The sequence below is a fragment of the Alexandromys fortis genome, unplaced genomic scaffold (assembly GCF_014885135.2).
Source record: "Alexandromys fortis isolate MF-2015 unplaced genomic scaffold, M_Fortis_MF-2015_v1.1 scaffold_197, whole genome shotgun sequence".
NCBI lineage: Eukaryota > Metazoa > Chordata > Mammalia > Rodentia > Cricetidae > Alexandromys > Alexandromys fortis.
Window position 1 is genome coordinate 534,933 of NW_026068072.1, and position 20,902 is coordinate 555,834.

Consider the following 20,902-nt stretch of genomic DNA (forward strand, 5'->3'; position numbering starts at 1 on the left):
CCCTGTGCTCTGACCCTTGCCTGTCTCAGGAGCCTGGGGCAAGTCCTTTCTCTTCCTAGGACCTCAGTTTACCTAGTAACAGGGTGGGGACATTCCTAGCTCACAAAGATAAGGCATGTTAAGTAAATGGCCTGTATTGGACACATGGTAGGTACTCTGTGATGGTTCAGTTTTTACGGGTTCCTGGGAGGGTGGGGCTAATTCTGAATGACAGGCAGGACACCCTGTGATGAGAATGATGGACACACAATGGAGTGTGAGTGGGCGTGGGCTCCTGCGATGGATTAATAGGGATTCAGTGCTGCACGAGACAGCTGCGGGGCACTTAACACAGCTCTAGACACTCGGGAGCACACTGGGGAAGACGGCCTGTGGCCTGGACACCAGGCATCAATACATATTGGCAGAGAATGGCAACTACGCACCAAAGTAGCAGGTAACCAGAGCATGCTCATGCATGAGGGAGGGAGGTAGTCGCCCTCTGCGTGGTTGGAGGGAGGTGGTCACACTCTGCGTGGTTGGAGGGAGGTAGTCACACTGTGTGTGGTTGGAGGAAGGTAGTCACACTGTGTGTGTTGGAGGAAGGTAATTTGGTTTTCTTGTTCATTTTCATCACAGTGAATTCATGTGACCAAAACTTTTTTGAGAGAGAGAGAAAGGAAGGAGAGAAAGAGGGTGAAGGAGAGGGAGAAAAGAGAGGAAGGAGGGGAGGGGTGGGGAGAGAAAGACTCTATATAATCCTGGTTGGCCTAGAACTTCCTATGTGGATCAGGCTGGTCTCAAATTCAAAGAGATCTGTCTGCCTCTGCCTCCTGAGTGCTGGGATTAAAGCTGACCATCACCAGGCTCCCCATTATGTAATAAATGTGGAAACATTTCTGGCTTTCATTGCGGAAATGGCACTCCCCTCCTCACAGCAAGATGGCTGCTGTGGTTGAGAAGCCCATCCAGGAGTTACACGGCCAGGAAAGGAGCGACTGCTGGATGCTAGGTGTGGAGTGAGATGCCTGGCCCACAAGGACAAAACCAGAGGGCAGAGCCAAGCACATGGAGGTGGGCAGAGCAGCCAGAGCCTGCACCATGTGCTGGCCAGTAGCATCAGGACCAAAGGTTTCACTGAGAAAGAGCACCCCCCCCCCCCGGTGTATGCAGCCTGCTTCCCCACCGGAGACCCTGCTGTGCACTGGAGGGTGGCAGAGACACTGTCCTGTGGTACCAGGCTGTGGCAGCTCTGAGAAGCTAGGAGGGTGAAGCTGGGTGGCACTAACAATCTTTCCAACAGCTAACAGAGAACAGCATCTCTGACCAGCAAGGCTAGGTTTTTAACCAGTACCAAACGCTGCTGAGGTTTCTGGGAAATTCTTACTATCATTCAGGCCAAGTGAGCACTCACGGTGTAGCCTGCACAGGGTCAGCACCGCCGTGTGAATGTTTAGTGAGCACTCACGGTGTAGCCTGCACAGGGTCAGCACCACCGTGTGAATGTTTAGTGAGCACCCATGGTGTAGCCAGCACAGGGTCAGTACTGCCATGTGAATGTTTAGTGAGCACTCACGGTGTAGCCTGCACAGGATCAGCACCGCCGTGTGTTCTCTCAGCCGATCTTTACACGACCTCTGTAAAGGCAATTGCATTCACCTCATGAGAAAGCCTTAAAAGGTAACTTAGCACAGTCACATGGCCAGAGGGTAGCAGAAGTGGCCTTGTGATCCTCTGGTTTGTGACCTCAGGCCTGAGTGTGCACCGGAATTACCCAGGAGCTTTAAAAGCAACTAGTAGGCTGACGGGGAGGCTCTGTTGGTAAAGCCGGTGGCTCACAAGATGGCTCAGCTGGTAAAGGCACTTACTGCCGAGTCTGATGACTTCAGGTCTACTGGCAGAAGTCACGGTGGAAGAGAACAGACCCGTCTTTTGCTGTAGCACATACACGTACACACACATACACTATGTTTAAAAAAGGAAAAAATCATGGGAGAGGGTAGAAGGGGAGGGGAGAGGAAGGGAGAGGAGCAGAGAAAAATATATAGCTCAATAAAAACAATTAAAAAAGAAAGAAAAAAGATAAAGTCTTTAGTGGTGGAGGCCCACCCAGACCAGCAAGGGCAAAATGTCCAAGGCAGAGGGGACAGCACTCCTGGGTCTTCTGGAAGCTCAGGGGTGACTGTGAGCTACAAATGATACCACTGCATGACCAGTAAGAGCAGTCGTGCTGCAAAGGCCTCAGACAGGTGGCTGTAGATGGCGGCACTAGGGGTAGAGTATGATCAGAACAGCAGCTGAGGTAAGCGGCTATGCTGGCCCAGGACTCAGAGGTGGCTGTTTCCCGAGGAAGCATCAGCATCAGCCGCTGACACAGCCTCCAGAGAGCATGTGGGCTCTGCAGATCTCAGGCTGCCAAGGACATTCCACCCCCCCCCACGGGGACCACACCATGCGGCAGTCCCAGCTGCTTGCTCAAACTGCACAGTGAAAGAAACATTTGCGCCTTCATGCTATAGGTGGTTACAATCGCAGCCAGCCTGAGGGGAGGCGGTGCCAGGGCAGAGCAGGTTGACGGCTGGCTTTGGAGTCAAATGCCCTCGGAGGCTGATGAGCTTCGTGGCTTCAGACAACTACCCCAAATCTCGGAGCTCTGGCTCCTTGGTTTGTAAAATGAGCATGAGATTGCTGATTATGTCGTGAAGTTAGGCATGGGCTGGCTTGCGAGTGCCCAGATGAATATTATTGCTTCATGTATTACTGCTCCCAAAGGGCAGGGGCACAGAAGGTGTACCCCAGCCCAGCTTCCACCTACCCTCCTCTAGAGGGTGCTGGGAAAGGTATCAGCTGCCCCCTAGCGGCGGAGGGCAAACACACAGCGAGTCATGGGAAACAAAGTTTAGCCCAGCCCATCTTTACTGTGGCCCCAGCTCCCAGGAGTTCTGTGGGTGAGGTGGACCCTGCCATTCCAGGAGTATGAGGGAAGAGCGTTCCCTCCACCTAGCCAGTTGACATCAGAATGGAGGGAAGGCCAGGAAGTAGTGGCTGCATGCCTTTAATTCCAGCACTCAGGGAGGCAGACAGATCTCTATGAGTTCAAGGCTAGCCTGGTCTACAGAGTGAATTACAGGACAGGCTCCAAAGAAACCCTCCTGTCTTGAAAAACAAAACAAGAACAATCTCCCCCCTCTGCCAGGAAAAAAAAAAAGATGTCCAAGGTTTTAGAGCTGTGTGCACTGGTGGGTGCTCATGGTTGCCCAGCTCTGTTGTGACTGAGGCAGGTGTCCTTGTCCCCATTCAGCAAGAGCTACCTAGAAAAACTCCCTCTCCAAGCTACACTGCAAAGTGAGGGGAGTCTTATTTCCTTCTGCCTCAGAACTCACGAGGGAGGAAGGGAGGGACAAGGGAGTACTGAAGAAGGGAGGAGGAAGAAGGCACAGAGGGCACCAGCCCTACCTTCCCACAGGGCCTGAGGCTTTGCCTGCGCAATCTCTTTATTTTCGCCACGGGCGGCTTTCCCATGAGTTCACATGGAGCCTCAGCTGACGATCTCTGTGTGCGGACAGCAGACAGGAGCCACAGGCCAGGCAGTTCCTCAGGAGCCTTCAATGGCAGGACAGAGGCGTGCATGGCTAAGAGCCAGAGTTTGAGTGAGGCAGATGGAGGCCAGGCCCAGGCAGATGTACCCAAGAGCTCCAAGGTGAAGGCTGCCATCTCAGGAGACCCCACAACTGATGCCTGTTTGGCTCCAGAAATGCCAACAGCCAGGACACTGGGGAGGCGCTACCAGCAGGAAAGGTGTACGGCCAGCACAGAGGCCAACTCCAGTCCCAGAAGACTCCAGGGAGAGGCTTCTCAGCAGGACTCAGGGCCACATCACTCAGAGGCCCAGGGCTTGGCGGACGGGGTCGTCTACGGAGGCAGCCGAGTGCATGGAGACCCCAGGTGCTCCAATGCTGGTCTCCCAGCAGTCAAACCCACAGCTGGTCAGGGCCTGCTTGGCAGCCTCCACTTTGGCTCGCTCTAGACCTGAAGAGGGAAGGCTGTCAGCTCTGACAGACGGCACTCAGCAGACACTCCCACCCTGCTGCGTGTCTTGCAGTCTCAGAGGATCTCTGCAGCACCTATGAGCCATTGCCCAATCCCAAACCTTCCTCAATGGGCTTTAATCACCTGGACCCAGGCTTGCCAAGCATCAGATGGTCATGTGGCTTCAGGCTTAATCCCCACATGAGCCTCCGTTTCCCTATCTGGGAACCGAGCTGACACTAGCCAGACCCCCACTCCCAGAGTGCCTGGCTAGTACCTGGTAGCCTGGGAACGCTCTTACAGCATTCTCTGCTAACTAGCATTGGTCTTGGACCAGTAGCTACCACGCAGGATCTCCTAGAGGACGGCTCCCCACACTCCTTAAAGCCAGAAGCCACGACCAAGAGCAAGGAGCTCTGGGAACCCTGGTGGGCTGTACAAAGTGAGGAGACAGGGGATGAGAAAAAGGAGGAGGGCAAGCAGGCCAGAGAGGGTGGAGGTGAGTGGTATCACTGGACACCTACTGGATGCAGCAAGAATTCCCTGCACGCTGGCCTGGCCTGGGCCTCTCTTCAGGTCTATTGCTGGATCTTCCCCCAAAGGCTAATGAGCATGGTCATTCCACTCTGCCGCTAGGTCACCCCATCCCTGTTCCACAGCCAAGAGTGGGCTGGGAGGTAGGGGGATGGGAACCAGCCCTGACTGTTTCTGAAGCTGCGGCAGGAGGCGGCAGGAGCAGCTTGGGGCAGATGAACTTTTCAGCCACAGGCTCCCCCCTGAGCAGGAGTGAGTCCCGCGGCCTACCTGCAGCCATCCTTGCTTTCCCTGAGCAGACAAAGGGACAGCGGGGCTAACTAACTTGCCCAGGGTCACAAAGCAGAGCTCAAGCCTCCCTTTCTGGGGAGCCCTCCAGTGGGTCCTCCACCACAGTCCATGCTAGCAGCCGGCTCCCCAGCCCCGTACCTGGCTTCAGGAGGGTGATGCCGCAGCCGCCGCCACCTGCACCTGTCAGTTTGCTATGCAGTCCGTGTGCTGCTGTGACCTGGCAGAGCTGGTCCAGGGAGGTGTGGCCCACACCCAGGGCATTCAGGTGATGCTGGTTCATGTCCATCAGCTCCTGGAGAAGATGCCATCTGTTCCTGTCTGAGCCACTCGAGGTGAACCCTCTGTCCCTGCCACGTCTCCTGGCAGCGGCTCATGTGGGATAGCTCACATTCTCTACGTGGGACTTGGATGAACAGAGCCAGGTTCATCCTCCCGCCACGGATGAACCTGTCCCTCATCGGGTAGGCAGGTAATCTAAGGTGTACAAGCACGGAGAGGATTCCCGTCACTGGATAGCTAAAACTAGTTGACTTCAGACACCTTCCATTTGGTCACAGATCACATGAGATTCCTAACCACCCAGCTTTAATCTCTGGATCAAGTTAGGCTTGAAGCCATTACCACTGGCCCCTCACTTAGGAGTCAGTTCCATTCCCGCTAAGGCTAGTGGGGACAGATTTGCCATTTTTGAGAGAAAATGTCTTGAACAATATGCCACCCTACTGCTGCCTCCTGAGCTAGCTGTCACCCCAGCAAGGTCGCGAGTGAGGAAACAGCTAAGTATGTGTCTAGGTTTCTTCAGTTATGTGCAATAAAACTGCTGTCGCCAACCAACAAGGAGCGAGGGGTAACCGCTGAAGGCAGCCCCTGCTGGCCTTTGACTGGACGATGGGTGCAGACTGCACTCTAGAGAGGCACACCCAGCCAGGCTCTGCACTCTCTCCTGCGACTGGAACCCAGGCAAGCTGCGGTGAGGCTGGGCTCTGCTCTTCTCAGCCCTGAGGCAGGGTCCTTTGCTAGAGTGTTTCTCCCATGGAAACAGATGGTGTGAGGTCTGCCTGCCTCCTGGCTGTGTGAAGGGAAGGACTTTCGCACAATGCCTGTGTTATGCAAACATTCTGCCATCAGTGTGTGTTACTATCATCCCATTTTATACAGGGGGGCGCTAAGGGCCAGGGGCAAAAAACCTGGCAGGGATCACCCACCTAGTAGGAGTGAGTCAGTGCCCATGGCATTAGCAATGCCTCCTCTTGTTCGGGGGATCTGGTGGGCCTTGTGCTGTGCGGTGCTCTGCTCCGAGCACGGGGCTCAGGATGCCTGTGCACTTGAGGGCTGTCCAGCCCCGAGGCAGCTCTGCCAGGGTCTGCCAGGTGCTCTTGCTCTCAGGCCCGCCCCACGCTCCAAGCATTCTGACAAACAAGCAGACAGTGTGGCCTGGTGGCAGCCCGGGCAGGCTGCGTGTGGAGAAGCCTAGCTCCAGGTGTCATGTTGTCAAGGCAGGTTCCAGACACCTGTCACATTCTGATCCAAATCTGTCAAGGATCAGATGACAGAGTGTGACATGAGAGAATAGCTCACTGGTTCACGTGCGGAGCTGTCTAAGAACAGAGATGCGCACTTCAGCGGCTGTGGCAGCCAAAAATACCCACACTGTAATGGGTGCACTGCTCCCCAGCACTCTGGGGCTTGGCAGTGCCCTGGCGAGCGCTTCTCATCTCTTTTCAGCTCAGATCTGAGATCCTGAATGTGGAAGGAAGGGAGAGATGGGGAAGCAGGGGAAGCAAGGCTTGGGGACCGCAGAAGGGTGTCTGGGAAATAAGGTCAGAGGATCCAGGTTATATGGAGACCTGTGCCAAGCACACAGTAGGTGCTCAGTAAAGCACTCAATGATTCTAGGTGTGATGGTGCACAATGTAGGCGCACCTATGAGCCTGAGGCTATCCTGGTCCATACAGTGAATTCCAGGCCAGCCAGGGCTACACAGTGTGATCCTGTCTCAAAAAAAAAAAAAAAAAAATCAAAATAAAATCGGCTGAGTGGAGGCATACACGGGCATCAATTAGTGTCCTGGCTCTGCTACCCACTAGCTCGATAACACAGGAGGAAGTCAGCCGTTTTGGACCTTAGCTTTTAAGTCTGAAAATGGAGACGAAGGCAGCTGCAAGGAGCACGAGAGACATTACCCCGAGAGGCTGCACTGGAATGCCAGGAGCGACAGGGGTGGCAGGAGGTAGGCCAAGCGGAGCAGGAGCATGCTGGGCCATCTGGAGGGGACCCTGCCTGCACCTTCCTATGACCTGCCACTGCTCGGCTACTTCAGCCAGGGACTGCTGAGCCCTAGTACTCCAAGGGAGCCCAGATGGCATTTTACCATCAGCCTGATTTACCAGACCAGCTGGCCCATGTCTGAGAGGCAGCCCTTGGCTCTCTGAGCTGGTGGCACATGGGCACTGGGAACAGGAGACCCTGGAACTGTAACAAGCTTGTGACACCCCAGTGAGGCCACCAGCAGGCGGTGAATGAAAGAGAATTCAGACACTGGCCTGCTCAAATGCTGATCGTGGGATTTCTGTGCTACACTTGCAATGCATGAATGGTGCTGGCCACGGTTAGAGGACCACAGAACAACTTCAGAACCCACCTGATCAGAAGCAGCAGGTGGCTATTGAGTGGACACCCGTAGCCAGCACAGAGCGGGAACCATGAAGGTCGGCATCTCCCCAGGACAAACAGGGAATGGGGGTCAACAAGATCAAGCGTCTGTTCATGTGAGCTGCTTCTTAATCTTGTGACCCCACCTGCCCAAGGGCCAGGCTTCCAGGGTCCAGCCCTGGGCCAGCAGGAGGGTGAGGAGCTGGCCAGTGGTGGACTTACTTCTAGAACAAGGTAGTGTTCCGGGGCTGGAGCTGCCACCATCTCTCCGAGCACTCGCTCACACTCCAGGGATATGGCATCAATCGAGGTCAGGAGCGGGGCCACGATCTCAGGAAACTGGAGGGAAGGAAGGACAGAACACGAAGTCTAAGGATAGAGGAGTGCCCTGCTGTAGTAGTGGTGCACCATCTACACCAGCCCTTGGGAAGTCTCCTCTGACCTGGCCTCTGTCCTGCTGCTGCCCTAACATCTGCTGGGATCCTTGCACAAAGCCAGTGACTAAAGGAGCAGGCCGGTTCCAAAACTCACCGGTCCTGACTCTAGTCTAGCAGTCAGCATCTTCCTTTCTGTCCACAGATTCCCCTCCTCAGAGTCCCCTGTCCCCAACACCCACAGCACCCCTCCACCCAGGAGCACCTTGATTAGCCTGCTTCTGACGCCAGCCACAAGCGCCTTGGTACTTCGCGGGACCTTGGTGTTAGTGAGCAGGATCTGCAGGGCCGGGAGCCTGCAATGAGAAAAAAGGCAGGATGGAGGAACCAGGCCCGGGACACTACCCCATCCTGGTACAGAAGTGGAGGCCCAGGAAGGTATGACATAAGGAAAGCACACGGGAGGACCCCAGCTTAGTCTAGGGACTAGCAGGCAGAGGGGAGGAAAGAGATCCTCCAAGGCTTTGCCATCCGTGAGGGATAAAGACCACTAGGGTAAGAGGCTGGTGCAGAACAGCATCTGCTGAGCCTGGACAATGAGGTCATAAGCCTTGACTGGGTTCAAAGTAGCTATGGCAGAGTGCGGGAAGGGGCGGAGGCTCAGTGGTGCCCAACCTTGAAGCTTGGGTGGGGATGAAGAGGGACACAAGCAGGAGACATGTTTATCCTTCTGCAGGAACGTTGCAGGTCTTAAGGTTCTAGGAATTCAGGACTCTCTACATGGGTGTCACTTGCTGATTGTCCTCAATCTAAACCTGAAAAGTTCTGCAATCCAAAAACTTTGGGGCACCATGTTTGAGTTTAGATTTCTAGCTTAGGGTTGCCTGTTCTTCTCTCATGCACCTGTAGTGGTCCCTGTGGGAGGGAGAAAGCAGACCGGATGGACTACAGAGGCACCCATGAACCCCTTCTACAGTGCCCAGAGCAACAATCCGGGCAGGAAGCCTGCTGCGGCCACAGGAGTCAAAGCCCCAGCTGCTGTGGAGAAGAGAGCAGCCCAGTGGCTGCAGTAGGCAGATGCCCCAGCATCTAGGGAAGCTGTGCAGTCCTGACTGTCCTTGTGTGAGCAGCCTCTGGAGGAACCAGCCGCTCTTACTGGCCAACCACTCTGCCCTTCAGAGAGCTGGGGCAGGGATGGAGGCAGAGAACCTGGATGCGCCCCCACGAGACAGCTGCAGGCTGTGGAACCCACACCTTTATTCACCCTCTTTACAGTTCAAGACTAAGGTCCAATAGCAGAGAGGCCGCTGTCCTACTAGCTCAACACCCAGAAGCTCAGGATGGAGGGTGGTGCTTGTCTTTTCTAAGCTTCCTAAGATGAGCAGACCACCTGTCATCTAAAGGGCAGTGTTCAGGGAGGCTGGACCTGGAGCCACACCACAAACAAGGTGCTGTATACAGAAAGGTGCCCTTTTGGCTTTGGGGAGAAGCTTCCCTGTTGAGCCAGCTGTAGGATGAAGGCAGGACTGGCTTGGAGGTTGGGGAGCTTGGGAATCCCATCTTCATCTTCAGCCACATTCTCTGCTAAAGGCTTGCTGCCAGTCCTCACCAAAGCTATCGTGTCCAGGGGTCAACACTCAGGACTGTGCTCTGGAAGTGTGTGTGCAGTCTGGGCCTGGCCTCCCCTGATCCAGGTCATCCCATCTTTTCCTTCCCCAGTGAGTACATCATCAGTACTCTGGCCTCCTCACCCCTGTTCTGCACAGCCACGGGACCTCTGCACTTGCATCCGCTCTCCCAGAGGCTGCTCCCTCCCCACAGCTGCCTGACTCCTATTCCAGCAGGCCACTGCCCTGGGGCTACCTCAGCAGGGTCAGGCCTCTGCCCTGGGGCTACCTCAGAAGTGGCTCTGGAAACCCCATCTGATGTCCAGCCAGCTGCACTAAGGAACAATTTTGATCATCACAGCTGAGGGTTGTAGAGGGCAGGCATGCGCTGAACACCTGCAAGGTACAGGACCCCCCCCCCCCACACACACACCAGCCTAATACTGGTGGAAACAAGGCTGAAAAGCCCCAGGGCAGACTTGTTCAAGGCCAAAACTGGAAGAGGCTGGGGTCGGAGATAGTGGCCCTGTTAGCCACTAAAGGAGTGACTCAGCTGGCTGGGGCAGTGTGCCAGGACCTGGTGCCTGTCTGAGAGACAAGCACCAAGGGTGACCCTCCCCAACACATAAACCACCACGCGACCCACCTCAGCCCCAGTGGGCTCCTACTTGCCACCATCCAACCCGTCCCCAACCTTTCCATTGGTGACAAAAGCACTGCGTACCAACATTCAGCCTGACCAGGTGGGGCACAGACATGCAAAGCAGCCAAGCCCTCCGCTCTGAGCCTTGCCTGAGCCTCCCATTGCGGGCTCCATTCCACAGAAGCCTTGCTGGCCTCCATAACACCCCTTTGTCCTGTGTGGATTTCCACACTTACCTGTCAAACCCCAACCCACCCACCCTCTCACAGCAAGCGCTCCCAGAAACTCCCGGGAGGTATGCCTATGCTCCTACGCCCCGTATGCGCCATCAGAAGGAAGGCAGTGCCCACTGCTTACTAAATGAATGGACAGACACACAGACAGAGTCTGGGAACCAGCTGGGCTTCAAGAGGAAGGGGCAGTAACACTTTCACCTTTCATCACAATGAAGAGTTGGCATGAGGAGGAGAGACAGTGGCTAGGCAGGCCTTGCTGTGCCCCAGGCCTCACAATGTGATACGGCCACAGCAGGAAGGGGACAAGGACAACCGGCCCTCACAACTTCACAAAGGTACAGTGCTCTTCCTGGACATGCGGAGCAGCTGTGCTAGGCCTGGTCACGAAGCCTGAGTTACCTCTTCAAGGATGACATCTTCCCTTGCTGGTAGCGCAGGGCTCCTCCTAAAGAGAGGGACAGCAGCCATCATGACAGGGAAGGCTCAGATCTGCACTCTGGGACAGTGTGAGGTCAGTGTAGCCTCACCACATGCCAGGCTGAATGATGCACCCATCCGTTCCAGCTTCAGCTGTGGAGGACCCAAAGGGTATTAAGGCCCTCGGGACCTTGGCCTTCTGAACTGCCGGCTTCCTTAGCCATTGCCCATGTGGTGAGGTGAAGGCCCAGGGCTCAGAGGCCAGGCCTGTAAGCAAGCGGTGTGCAAGGATGGAACGTTGCTTGTGTGGTCTGCCAACTCCATAGCAACAGTCCCCTGTGACTCCCCGACAGAGATCAGTGGGGTGTACTATTTCCCAGGCCCTGAGCCCACCCTTCAGAGAGGCATGGCCCTGTGATCTTCCCTTCCCCTTGAACACAAACATGCTCTTTTCCTCATCGCCCTAGGCCAAGAGTCAGGGCACCTACAAAAGCAAAGAGCCTCGCAGGAAGGATGAGGAAGCAAACAGACCTACCCCAGGTGCTGACAGCATTGTCCACGCCAGAGGGGTTCCCGTGGATCACTCTCTCTCCCTCGTAGGCCCACTTGTTAATCGACTCCAGGTCCTCGTCAGGCCACCTGGGCATACAGAGTGAGGGTCACTTTAGACAGCAGAAGGAGCTGTGGGAGGACCCACTGCTAGCACAGGCTACCCCAAGCCCAGGGCTGATGTGACTGGGCACAGGAACTCAGAAGGAGCAGAAGAGTTGTCCTGTCAGCTCAAGATGATACCAAGCCTTGCCTTCCCTTCCTCTGAAAACACAGCGCAGCAGGAGAGGCCCAGGCCTCGGCTTCCCAGTGTGCTGTGCTCTCACTAGATGACTGACTCTGAACTGTCAACTAACCTCTCCGAGCCCCACTGTCCTCACTCTCTTCTGGCCCACGTCATGCATGGCTGGAGGCAGGCCTTGTGTCTACACGGGGCATGTGGCCTTCAGGGGTGGCTTGGCAGCGGTCAGTGTGGCAGCACCCATGGTGGCACACTCCTGCAGCTGTGTACTTGGGAGACCGAGGCAATAACAGCAATAGTGTGAGCCCAGCCTCACACAGCAAGACCCCATCTCAGAACAAAGACACCACCACTGTGAGTCTCTGGTAGGCATCACTCACCTCTGAACCTCCTGGAAGCAGAGGAGCCTCCTGTGGAACAGCGTGGGTGGGCTCAGGGCCAGCACGTGACCAGATCAAACACTAGTCGGAACCCTGAAGAGCAACCCCCTACCCCTGCCTCAGTGTGGCTCTTTTCTGGAAATGCCCTTTCCCCTGCAGAGCTGTGTGGGGTGCTGCAGGCTGGTCGGATGCCAGCCACTACTCAAATCCTCCAGCTATTCCTTCTCTCATCTGCCAAAGACGAGACAGCAGTACCTCCTTCACAAAGATGCCACGAGGTGGAAGAACACACCACACTGTTACATGATGCCTGGGGCACAGGGGCCTAAAACAGGTACTGGGATCACAGCTCCTGAGCGTATGCAAAAACGGCCCAGCGCCTTGCTGAGGCAGCTGCTGCCTCTGGGTTTTCTCCCGGGTGTCCAGTGAGGACCATGGATCTGCAACTCACACAGTACTGTGTGCCAGTGGCTAAAGGTGAACTGGCTGGGTGTGAGGGACACACTGTAACCAACCCCTGCATCTGGAAGGCTGGTGCAGGAGGTGAACTGGCTTGGCTGGGTGTGAGGGACACACTGTAACCCCAGCATCTGGAAGGCTGGTGCAGGAGGGTTATGAGTTACAGAACAATCTGTGCTATGAAGCAAGACACTTTCATAAATAAAAAGAAAGAAAAGCAAAGGAGAGAAGGTTCAAGCGGGTAGAGGCTCGCTGTACAGGCAAGAGGAGCTGAGGTGACCCCAGACCTCACATAAAGCTGGGAGGTGACACACACCTGTAATCCTAGCACTGTGAGCAGAAACGGGACTCTGGGAGCTAAAACACAAACCAGGCTGTTGTACCCAGTATTGTACCCAGTACTCAAGGTAAAGGCAAGGACTAACACCTAAGAGTACCCTGACCTACATCCCACCCCCAGAGAGAGAGACAGACAGAGTTTAAAAACCCTATAGGAAAGGCAAAGCTATCCCTTTCACACAGGGGAAGCTAAGATTCAGACAGGTACCAGTGTTCTGAGCCCCAGTGCTACTCACTGCCCCATCACAGGAAGGACAAGGCAAAGACAGGCATTACCTGCCGACGGCACCCTTGTCCTTGAGCGGGTTGGTGATCTCCTCGCAGGCAGTCAGGAGGGCAGCCACCACACACACCGAGTAGGCGGCACTGGAGCCCAAGCCTGCCCCAGGGGGCAGTTCTGACCACACTATAATGTCCAGGCTCGGGAGTGTCCTGAAACACACCGAGGCACAAAGCATGACTCCTTTGACAGTGTAAAGTGCCTATGGGAACCTGGGCCCAGGAATGGACATTGGGGGAGTGGCTGGCTGATCACCTGGACCACTGGATGATGGCAACTGAAGGTGACTCAGACAACCAGGAAACAGGTGCCAGACTTAAATCACTGTGAACTAGCCCTCATCCCCAAACACACACACACAGAGCTAGGTTCCTTTCTGGCCTGGTTCTTAGCACCAGTTGTCCGTCTGTCTGGCACAGCCTTGTGCCACATCATCTCCCACCCATCTTTCCAGAGGTTACCAAATGTTTTCACTGGACGCTTCCCCAAAACACCCACAAGGGCCATCACTAGGCTCTGAGGATCCACACGTCATCTCCCTCCATGGCTGCTTGTGTTCCCAGGTGGCCTCTAACACCAGACACCCCTCCTGACACACGGGACCCGGGTCTGCTGCAGATCAGTTAAAAGAGCAGCTATACCATCACCCACAGATCTCCCTCAAGTAACGCCCGACAGTGTTAGCCTTTTTCTAAGTCCTGTTCCCACCTTGTAGACATCAAAATACACATGTCCACCCTATGCAGATGGGAGACTCTGCCCCGACCCACTGAAGGGAAGCATGCTACCCAAGCAGAAAATCTCCAAGTCAGGTACAAGTGCCAGCCACCTATGCAATGTCCCCAACACAGGGCCTGGTGGTGGGGCCAGCATCTGATGCTCTGCCTTTCCCCTAACATAAAAAAGAACACTGGTGACACGGCACAGGCTAGCCTGGTCTACACAGTGAGGCCCAGACCAACCAGGGCTACATGCCTCAAAAACAACAAACCCCAAACTACTCTATACAGCATGCCTGTCATGGCAATGGCCATGTTACCATTTTAATTATACTCCTAACCCACCTTATTGACTCTTGAGGAAACTATACATATTATTAATTAATAATGAATTTACTCTGTGAGCTCATGCCATTTTGGAAAGGGTCTTGTGAAGACCAGGCTGACTTAAAGTTGCTAAGCAGATGAGGATGGCGCTGAGCTTGACCAGCCAGCCTCCTCCTCACAGGTGCTGGTTACAGTGTGCACCACCACACCGGGCTACATGTGACAATGGGAACAGAACCCAGGGCTTCATGCATGCCAGGTAAATAACTGGCCACATCCCTAGTTCTGCTTGGTGCTGTGCTTGTTGGATTGTTTGAGACAAGGTCTCACAATGAAGCCTAGGCTGTCAGCCTATCCTGGAAGTCATGCTGGAGCCCATGCACATGAGGACTCAGGGCAGTCTTCTTGCCTCAGTTTACCTGAGCACTGGTGTCACCACATCCAGCCAGAGGAAATGGTTAGTGGTCACAGTAATGATACATCAAGCCACATGCCAGGCTCTGAGCTCCGCACTTTTGTCAGATTAAACCTTACTACCCTCAGAGCCTGGTGCTAACAATGCACCACTTCACAGATGGGAAAGCTGAGCCTCAGAGAGGGCAAGCATCTCAAATGAGGGCAAGAGGTCTGCCACCAGCCTTCAGAGCACCTGTGATGCTGCCTCAGCAGCGGCACTGTCAGGCTCGAGGCACCAGCTTCCCAGGTCTCTCTGAAGAGAGAACTCAGGCTTCACTTTGCTAACTGTAGCGGGACGAGATACACATGTGCCTCTCCGGCCACACCACAAAGAGGCCACCCTGAGGAACAAGAATGCAGCAAAGCCTTTGTCCTCCTGAACTCAAGCAGCAGAGCACACAGTACAGGGACAACATGTCAGTGTTCCTGTGAACTGGGTGCATGTCATCTCTATGGCCTAACTGACTGAATGGTCTTTGGGCTATCTAACTCCGGGGCCTCTGCTTCCCCAGGAATAAACAGGTGAAGCCTCTCTTCTGGGCCGCTGCCTCACTGTGTGCACCACCTATGGCCATCATCCCTAAAGACCCATGAGGCACAGGGATTCTCCAGTAACAGTGGCAACCAAAACACTTCCCAGGAGAGGCTGGGCGGACTCCTACAGACCATGCACACACCTCTGCTTCCGGCAGATAGTCAGGTACAGGTACAGAAAGGCGAGCACTGCCAGGCCCTCAGTGCCGACACAGTCCCCGGGGAGGCCCGCCACCTTCTTCAGCTTCTCCAGTTGCTCTGGGGTGGGTGCTGGGCCATCGCCTTGCTCTGTCACACAAGCAAACAAACAGGCTTTTGTAAACCCCAGAACACAGTGGGATAGCATGGGGACAAACAGGGTCCCAGCAACCAGCCAGGTGTATCGGTTTGCTTCCAGTTTGGGCGGTAGGCAGCCTTTGGCGTGGGTCTTGACTGTGAAGATAAAGACCAGGCACTCAGGACTCAGCATGGCTCCCGGCCTGGAGCGAGTCCTGAACTAATAATCTGAGCACATGCTACGTACAAGCCTTCACTTCACCATCGAGCCTTCAAAACCAAAGGGAGCAGTAAGGTGATCCCCAACGACTTCCCCCTCTCTCAAAGACAGTTAGCAAAAGGTCTGGGGATGTGGGCAAGGCCCTCACTTAGCACATGCCAGATCCTGGGCTCCATCCTCAGTGTGTGCATACACACACACACACACACACACACACACACACACACACAAAGGAGGCTAAGCAAGTCTGACCAGCTCGACTTCACAGATCACGCCCAGTCTCGGGTCAGCAGGTGTAATGGAGCGGGGCGTTGCTGTTAGGAAAGTTCAGGGCATCCACTAAGGGCTCAGGACATATGTGCTGAATAGATTCACGGTATATTCTAGAGGGCCAGACTAAGAGGTCAAGGAGACACCAGCATTGCAGAGTTTTGTGATGGAGACAGACCAATCGTGGAGTGTAGAGACCTGTGTAGGCCTTTCCGTAGCCACGATGGAGGTGCAGCCTCCAAGCCTCCACTGTTATATTCGTAAAATGCAGATGAACAGTATCACCTGCTTTGGGGACCAGCGGAGACCATGCTCGGCTCACGGTCTGACACCTGTGCTCAGTACCTGTTCGCTGTCTGTTACTATGTGGAGGGAGCAGTGGCAGCCAGTCTCTAAGAAGACCCTGTGGTCTCCTACTGAGGCAGACTTATAGCACCAACCCTTTCTCCTGCTGGGTCTCCACAGCAACTGCCAGTCAGCTCACACACCATCGCTCCCGGGCCTGGCATCAGCACAGACTTGCCCGGACTTGCCAGTGGGTCTGTGTGTTCTCGGCCATGAGCTACCATGCCTGGCTGTTGTTGCTTCAGACACTGACTCAGAAAAGCAGTTGCTGGTCCTCAGGGATGGTGCCATTCTACGGACTGCCTGACGCCATGGAAGGCAAGTCCCAGAGGCTCAGAGCTGAGGAGGGTGCAGGAGTCACCCAGGGAACGTCTTGTAAAATATACTCAGTTCCCACCATTGGTACCAGTGGGAATATACCCAGTCCCCACCGCCTGTTCCAATCCTCTACAGCAGAAAGGCAGGGCCAGGAACCCATATACACAGAAAAATTAACAAAGCCCCCAGCCAATTCCAAAGGCCCAGCAGACAGGAAAGAACCGCTCTAGATTGACAGCCCTCGTCCTTCTTTCCGTCTACTGGGGATCAAGCCCAGCCCTCCACTGCTGTTTCTAGTGAGGAGGCGTGAGCCAGAGAAGATGAGCATCCTGGGAGTCAGACCAGGCCGCGGGGCAGGGGCCCTGCTGACACACGGGAACCAGCCCAAAGGGCTTCAGTCACCGCTCTTCCCACGCCCCCAGCAGCAGCAGCAGCAGCAGCACAGGGGCCCTGGGCTACGGGCATGGGAAGCCAGTGCTGACAGCCCGAAAGAAAAGCATAGTATGGCCCGACGCTGTTTCAGAAACAAGCAATTCCCTCTCCCAAAGTCAATCCTGACTGGCTAGCGCCAGAATGCCCAGGGGGTGCTACTTGGGGAGCTGAAGCTATGAGGTGTCTACCACCTCAAGTTATTCCTGACTGTCTACTGAGCCAGGTAACCACCATCTTGGGGAATTCAGCGGTGCCCCCTTGCAAAAGCGATTATCCCAGCTGGGTTTGTTGACCGTGCACCCCCTCACAGAGGTATAGGGAGGTCGTAGGACCCTCGCCTGGGCATCTGCTGGCTCCCTACCACAAGCTGTATGCAGTTCTGCCACAGCAGCACATGGCTGCAGGGAGGGGCTAAGATAGCTGGGCTCCATCTATGTGACTTCAGGAGAGGCATCATTCCTGCCAGGTGAAGACTTTTTGGTGGGGCACCCATACCCCAATAGGTAACCCCTGACCTGTACTCAATAAGGAAGCCCATGAACTCATGGGTTCCCCAGGGTGACCTCTAGTGGAACTGTGCCTGGGTTGTCGCTGGGACCTTAGGAGAAGGGTGGGTGCCGTTTGTTTCCCCAGGAAGGAATTTTAGCAACGCTTCATTAGTATTGACTGTAATAAACGTAAGTTCCTTTGGCCTTTTAAATAATTTCCAGCAGTGCTGGAGATTAAACCCAGGGACACGCATATGCTAAGTGTACACTCCGCTGTTGGGCTGCCCCAGCCCTTATACTCAGCAGCAACCACAGACTAAAGGCAGAAACTGAAGGCTTCTCGTCACAGCCCCTTCCCCAGATCTAAGCAATGCTGATGGCTGATGCCTCTTCTCCAGACCCTCCTACACATGTACACCAGCTTACACTAGCACGTGTGCCATTTCACAACTGTGACACTTACACCTTTTGTTCTCTTTTATCTTGTTTTCTTTGATGTGGTCTTGTGTAGCCCAGACTGGCCTTGAATTTACCATACAGCAGAAGCTGTTCTGGAATTTCTGACCCTCTGGCCTCTACCTCCTGGGTACTGGGAATACACTAGTTAATATTGGCAGGATTTAGAGTCACCTAGAAAGCACACCTCTGGGCACGTGGATGAAGGTGTTTCTACAGAGGTTTAAAGAAATGGAACTGTACCCAGCATCCATCCACTCATCTCTCTGCTTCCTGACTGCAGAGGCAATGTGGCCGGCCGCTTCACACTCCTGCCACGAGCAGGATGGAGAGCCCAAATACACCCTTCCTTAAGTGGCTTCGTCATAGCAACGAGAAGGGCAATGGACACCACAGCGTGAGGTGTTCATTCTGCATGGGTCTGAACGATGTACCCCCAACAGCCAGAGGTGTAGGGACAAGTTTTCACAAGTTTAGGATGACCAGCTGAGCATAGGGGCGCACGTCTTTAACCCCAGCACTTGAGAGGCGGACATAGGCGGATCTCTGTGCATTTCAGGAAAGCCTGGTCCACAGAGTAAGACTGCCACAAACAAACAAAAACAAATCAAATACTAAATGAGTAAAACCAATTTTTTGAGGTCAGAGGTCAGAAGAGAAACCTCTTGAAACGGCTGTCCTCTGGATCCCTTAAAGACAGCCTGAAGTAACTACCCCGTCACCAGCTCCCCACTTTCTTCAGGGGCCAGGCTCTTACCACACCTGGCTCCCCTTTGTACTAACCAAGAAAGCTTGTGTCCAGCGGTTGAAGCTCGGCTACATTCCAGACCTGTTTAATACCAATGTTTGGTAAACTGAGGCTCACTTTCCCATTACTCTGTGGTCGAAGCAGTAGAAACGTTCTCAAGTTCAAGGCCACCGCCAGGGCCACCTACAGGACGAAGGGCAGAAGCAGTAAGCCAAGGGTGAACTGCTAATGGCCTGACATCCAGACATCCATGTTTCAGAGATGTAGGCGGGAGGGTCCCTGGGGTTCACTGGCCGTCTAGCCTCACCATTCCAGAAGGCTCTAAAACAATGAGAAAGAAGCACTTCCTCAAAACCTGGGGCAAACAGTGCCTCCTGAAGAACAATACCGAAGTTCATCTCCTAGCTTACACACAGCACACATGTGTGCGAGCACACACACACATGCATATGCACAAACAAAACCATAAAGTGACAGTTCCAGGGAACGGAAAAAATACAAGTTTTGAGCTCAGATCCACTCGGGCTCACACCCAGCCTTGTGAAGGTATAATGTGCTTGGTCATGTCACCAATTCTCTCCCAAGCCTCAGTTTCCCTCCCCACAAGACAGAATACTACGAAGTTGCACCCCTGGGCTAGCTCCGAGGATTAAATGAGATAATGCATGTGTTCGACACCTCTACCAGACCCTGTCTCCAATTCCCCAACACTGGGACATCCCAGAGTCCACTCCTCTGAGCTCTTTTTCCTAACACAAACTTCCTTGGTGATTCCACTCAACTTGTGAGGGTTTACACGCCATCTTTCTGCTATCGTACTGGGTGGCCAGAAGTCCTTTAGCAATTTAAGGTTTGTTTGGCTGGAGAGATTCATCCAGTCCACCCCTCAGGCCTTTCTTTTACCTTCTTCAAATTCAGAGTCAGAGAGAAGTAATACTCAATTCTTCAGGGCTCTGGGGACTTTTTACCTTGCCATGGACCACAGCATGTTCTCCATGGAGAATGACTTTCCCGGGAGCAGATACCAGCAGGACTTCTGACAACATGGCTCCTGAGACTCCTGAGAGGGAATAGGAGAGATGGGAACAAGGGTGCCTAGATGTTAATTAGTCATATCAGAAAGGTTGGGCTTTGTGACACATGTCTTTAATCCCAGCGTTTGGGAGGCAGAAGGAGGGATCTCTGGGTTCAAAGCCAGCCTGGTCTACAGAGTGAGCTCTACGACAGCCAGAACCATGTAGAGAAACTCTCAAATAGAAAAGGAGAGAGAGAGAGAGAGAGAGAGAGAGAGAGAGAGAGAGAGAGAGAGAGAGAGAGAAACGCACAAAAAGAGAGAGAGAGAGAGAGAGAGAGAGAGAGAGAGAGAGAGAGAGAGAGAGAGAGAGAGAGCCATGAATCTGTTTCCCACATGTCAGATAGGGCAACACCAGAGACTGAAACCAAAGGACTGGGAAGCAGCAGTGTCTGTCTGCCAAATAGCTCCTTGACTAGACAGCTACTCAGCACTGGCCGGTTCTCGGCTCCGGCGTTTATTTCTATCACCATTGAAGGTAGAAACTGACATGGCCTCCGAGTGCACCGCTCACTAGTGAAGGGCTTGCCTACTATGAGGAAGGCCATGCGTTTGATGGTGTGGTAAAGGCAGGTTTACATAAAATCTTAAAAAGGGAAAGAATTATTCCCAGACATCGAGACCACAGCCAACTGTCAGAATAAATAAGGCAGCAGGACATACCTGTTACGCCCGGTGTTGCGCATTTAAACAAGAACTTCTGCAAGGCAGAGTCTAATGAGTGTTTTTTCTGGATTTACGGGTGCATGCATTTTTGCATTGTTATAACTAAGGTAAAATCACCAGCGTTTAAGACTTTACCGGAACTGCCTCACACAAACCACCCCACTAGCAGACACTGAGGCCCCCGTTTCTTAGGGAACTGTCCGATCTGATACCGCCGACCGCTCCGACCAAGGAAACTAAGGCAGAGGAATGGGGCGCCTGGCCTGGGGTGTCCGGGGTCCCGGTCCTCGCCGCCCGCCCCGCAGCCCAGGCCTCTCACCTGCCGCGGCCAGCGTCCAGGTGTGCCGAATCCGCAGCCGCAGCTCCCGGTCTTCTCCATCCCGGAGCGCCCAGCCCCACGGAGGCGGGCGCGTCTTCCCTCGAGCCAATCAGAGAGCTCGAACCGAGGATCCCTTTACGGATTGGGTCGAATATTGACCAATGGTAATTTCAAACAGTCGGGGTTTCCCCGCCTTACTCTTTTCGTAATCCAATGGGAAACAAGGCACGGGGAGTGCCCCGCCCT

At 54.2% G+C, this 20,902-nt stretch overlaps 1 protein-coding gene across 1 annotated transcript; it reads right to left on the minus strand.

The window, feature by feature from the left end:
• Positions 1-3,018: 3,018 nt before the first annotated feature.
• Positions 3,019-20,741, minus strand: Mvk (mevalonate kinase). Its single transcript, XM_050121127.1, has 11 exons — positions 20,657-20,741; positions 19,568-19,659; positions 18,635-18,782; positions 15,190-15,334; positions 13,007-13,162; positions 11,298-11,401; positions 10,745-10,790; positions 8,125-8,215; positions 7,708-7,824; positions 4,972-5,125; positions 3,019-4,008 (listed from the first exon to the last, which is right to left on the minus strand). The coding sequence occupies exons 2-11, from the start codon at positions 19,643-19,645 to the stop codon at positions 3,860-3,862; spliced, it is 1,188 nt and encodes a 395-aa protein (XP_049977084.1). The 5' UTR covers positions 19,646-19,659; positions 20,657-20,741; the 3' UTR covers positions 3,019-3,859.
• Positions 20,742-20,902: the final 161 nt, after the last annotated feature.

Excerpts from the sequence above, each read along its gene's own strand:
- Mvk (XM_050121127.1), bottom strand. The coding sequence starts at position 19,645 with ATGTTGTCAGAAGTCCTGCTGGTATCTGCTCCCGGGAAAGTCATTCTC. Across the intron at positions 18,783-19,567 it reads ATGCTGTGGTCCATGGCAAG|GTGGCCCTGGCGGTGGCCTT; the intron begins GTAAAAAGTCCC and ends TTCGTCCTGTAG. Across the intron at positions 11,402-13,006 it reads GACAAGGGTGCCGTCGGCAG|GTGGCCTGACGAGGACCTGG; the intron begins GTAATGCCTGTC and ends CTGTATGCCCAG.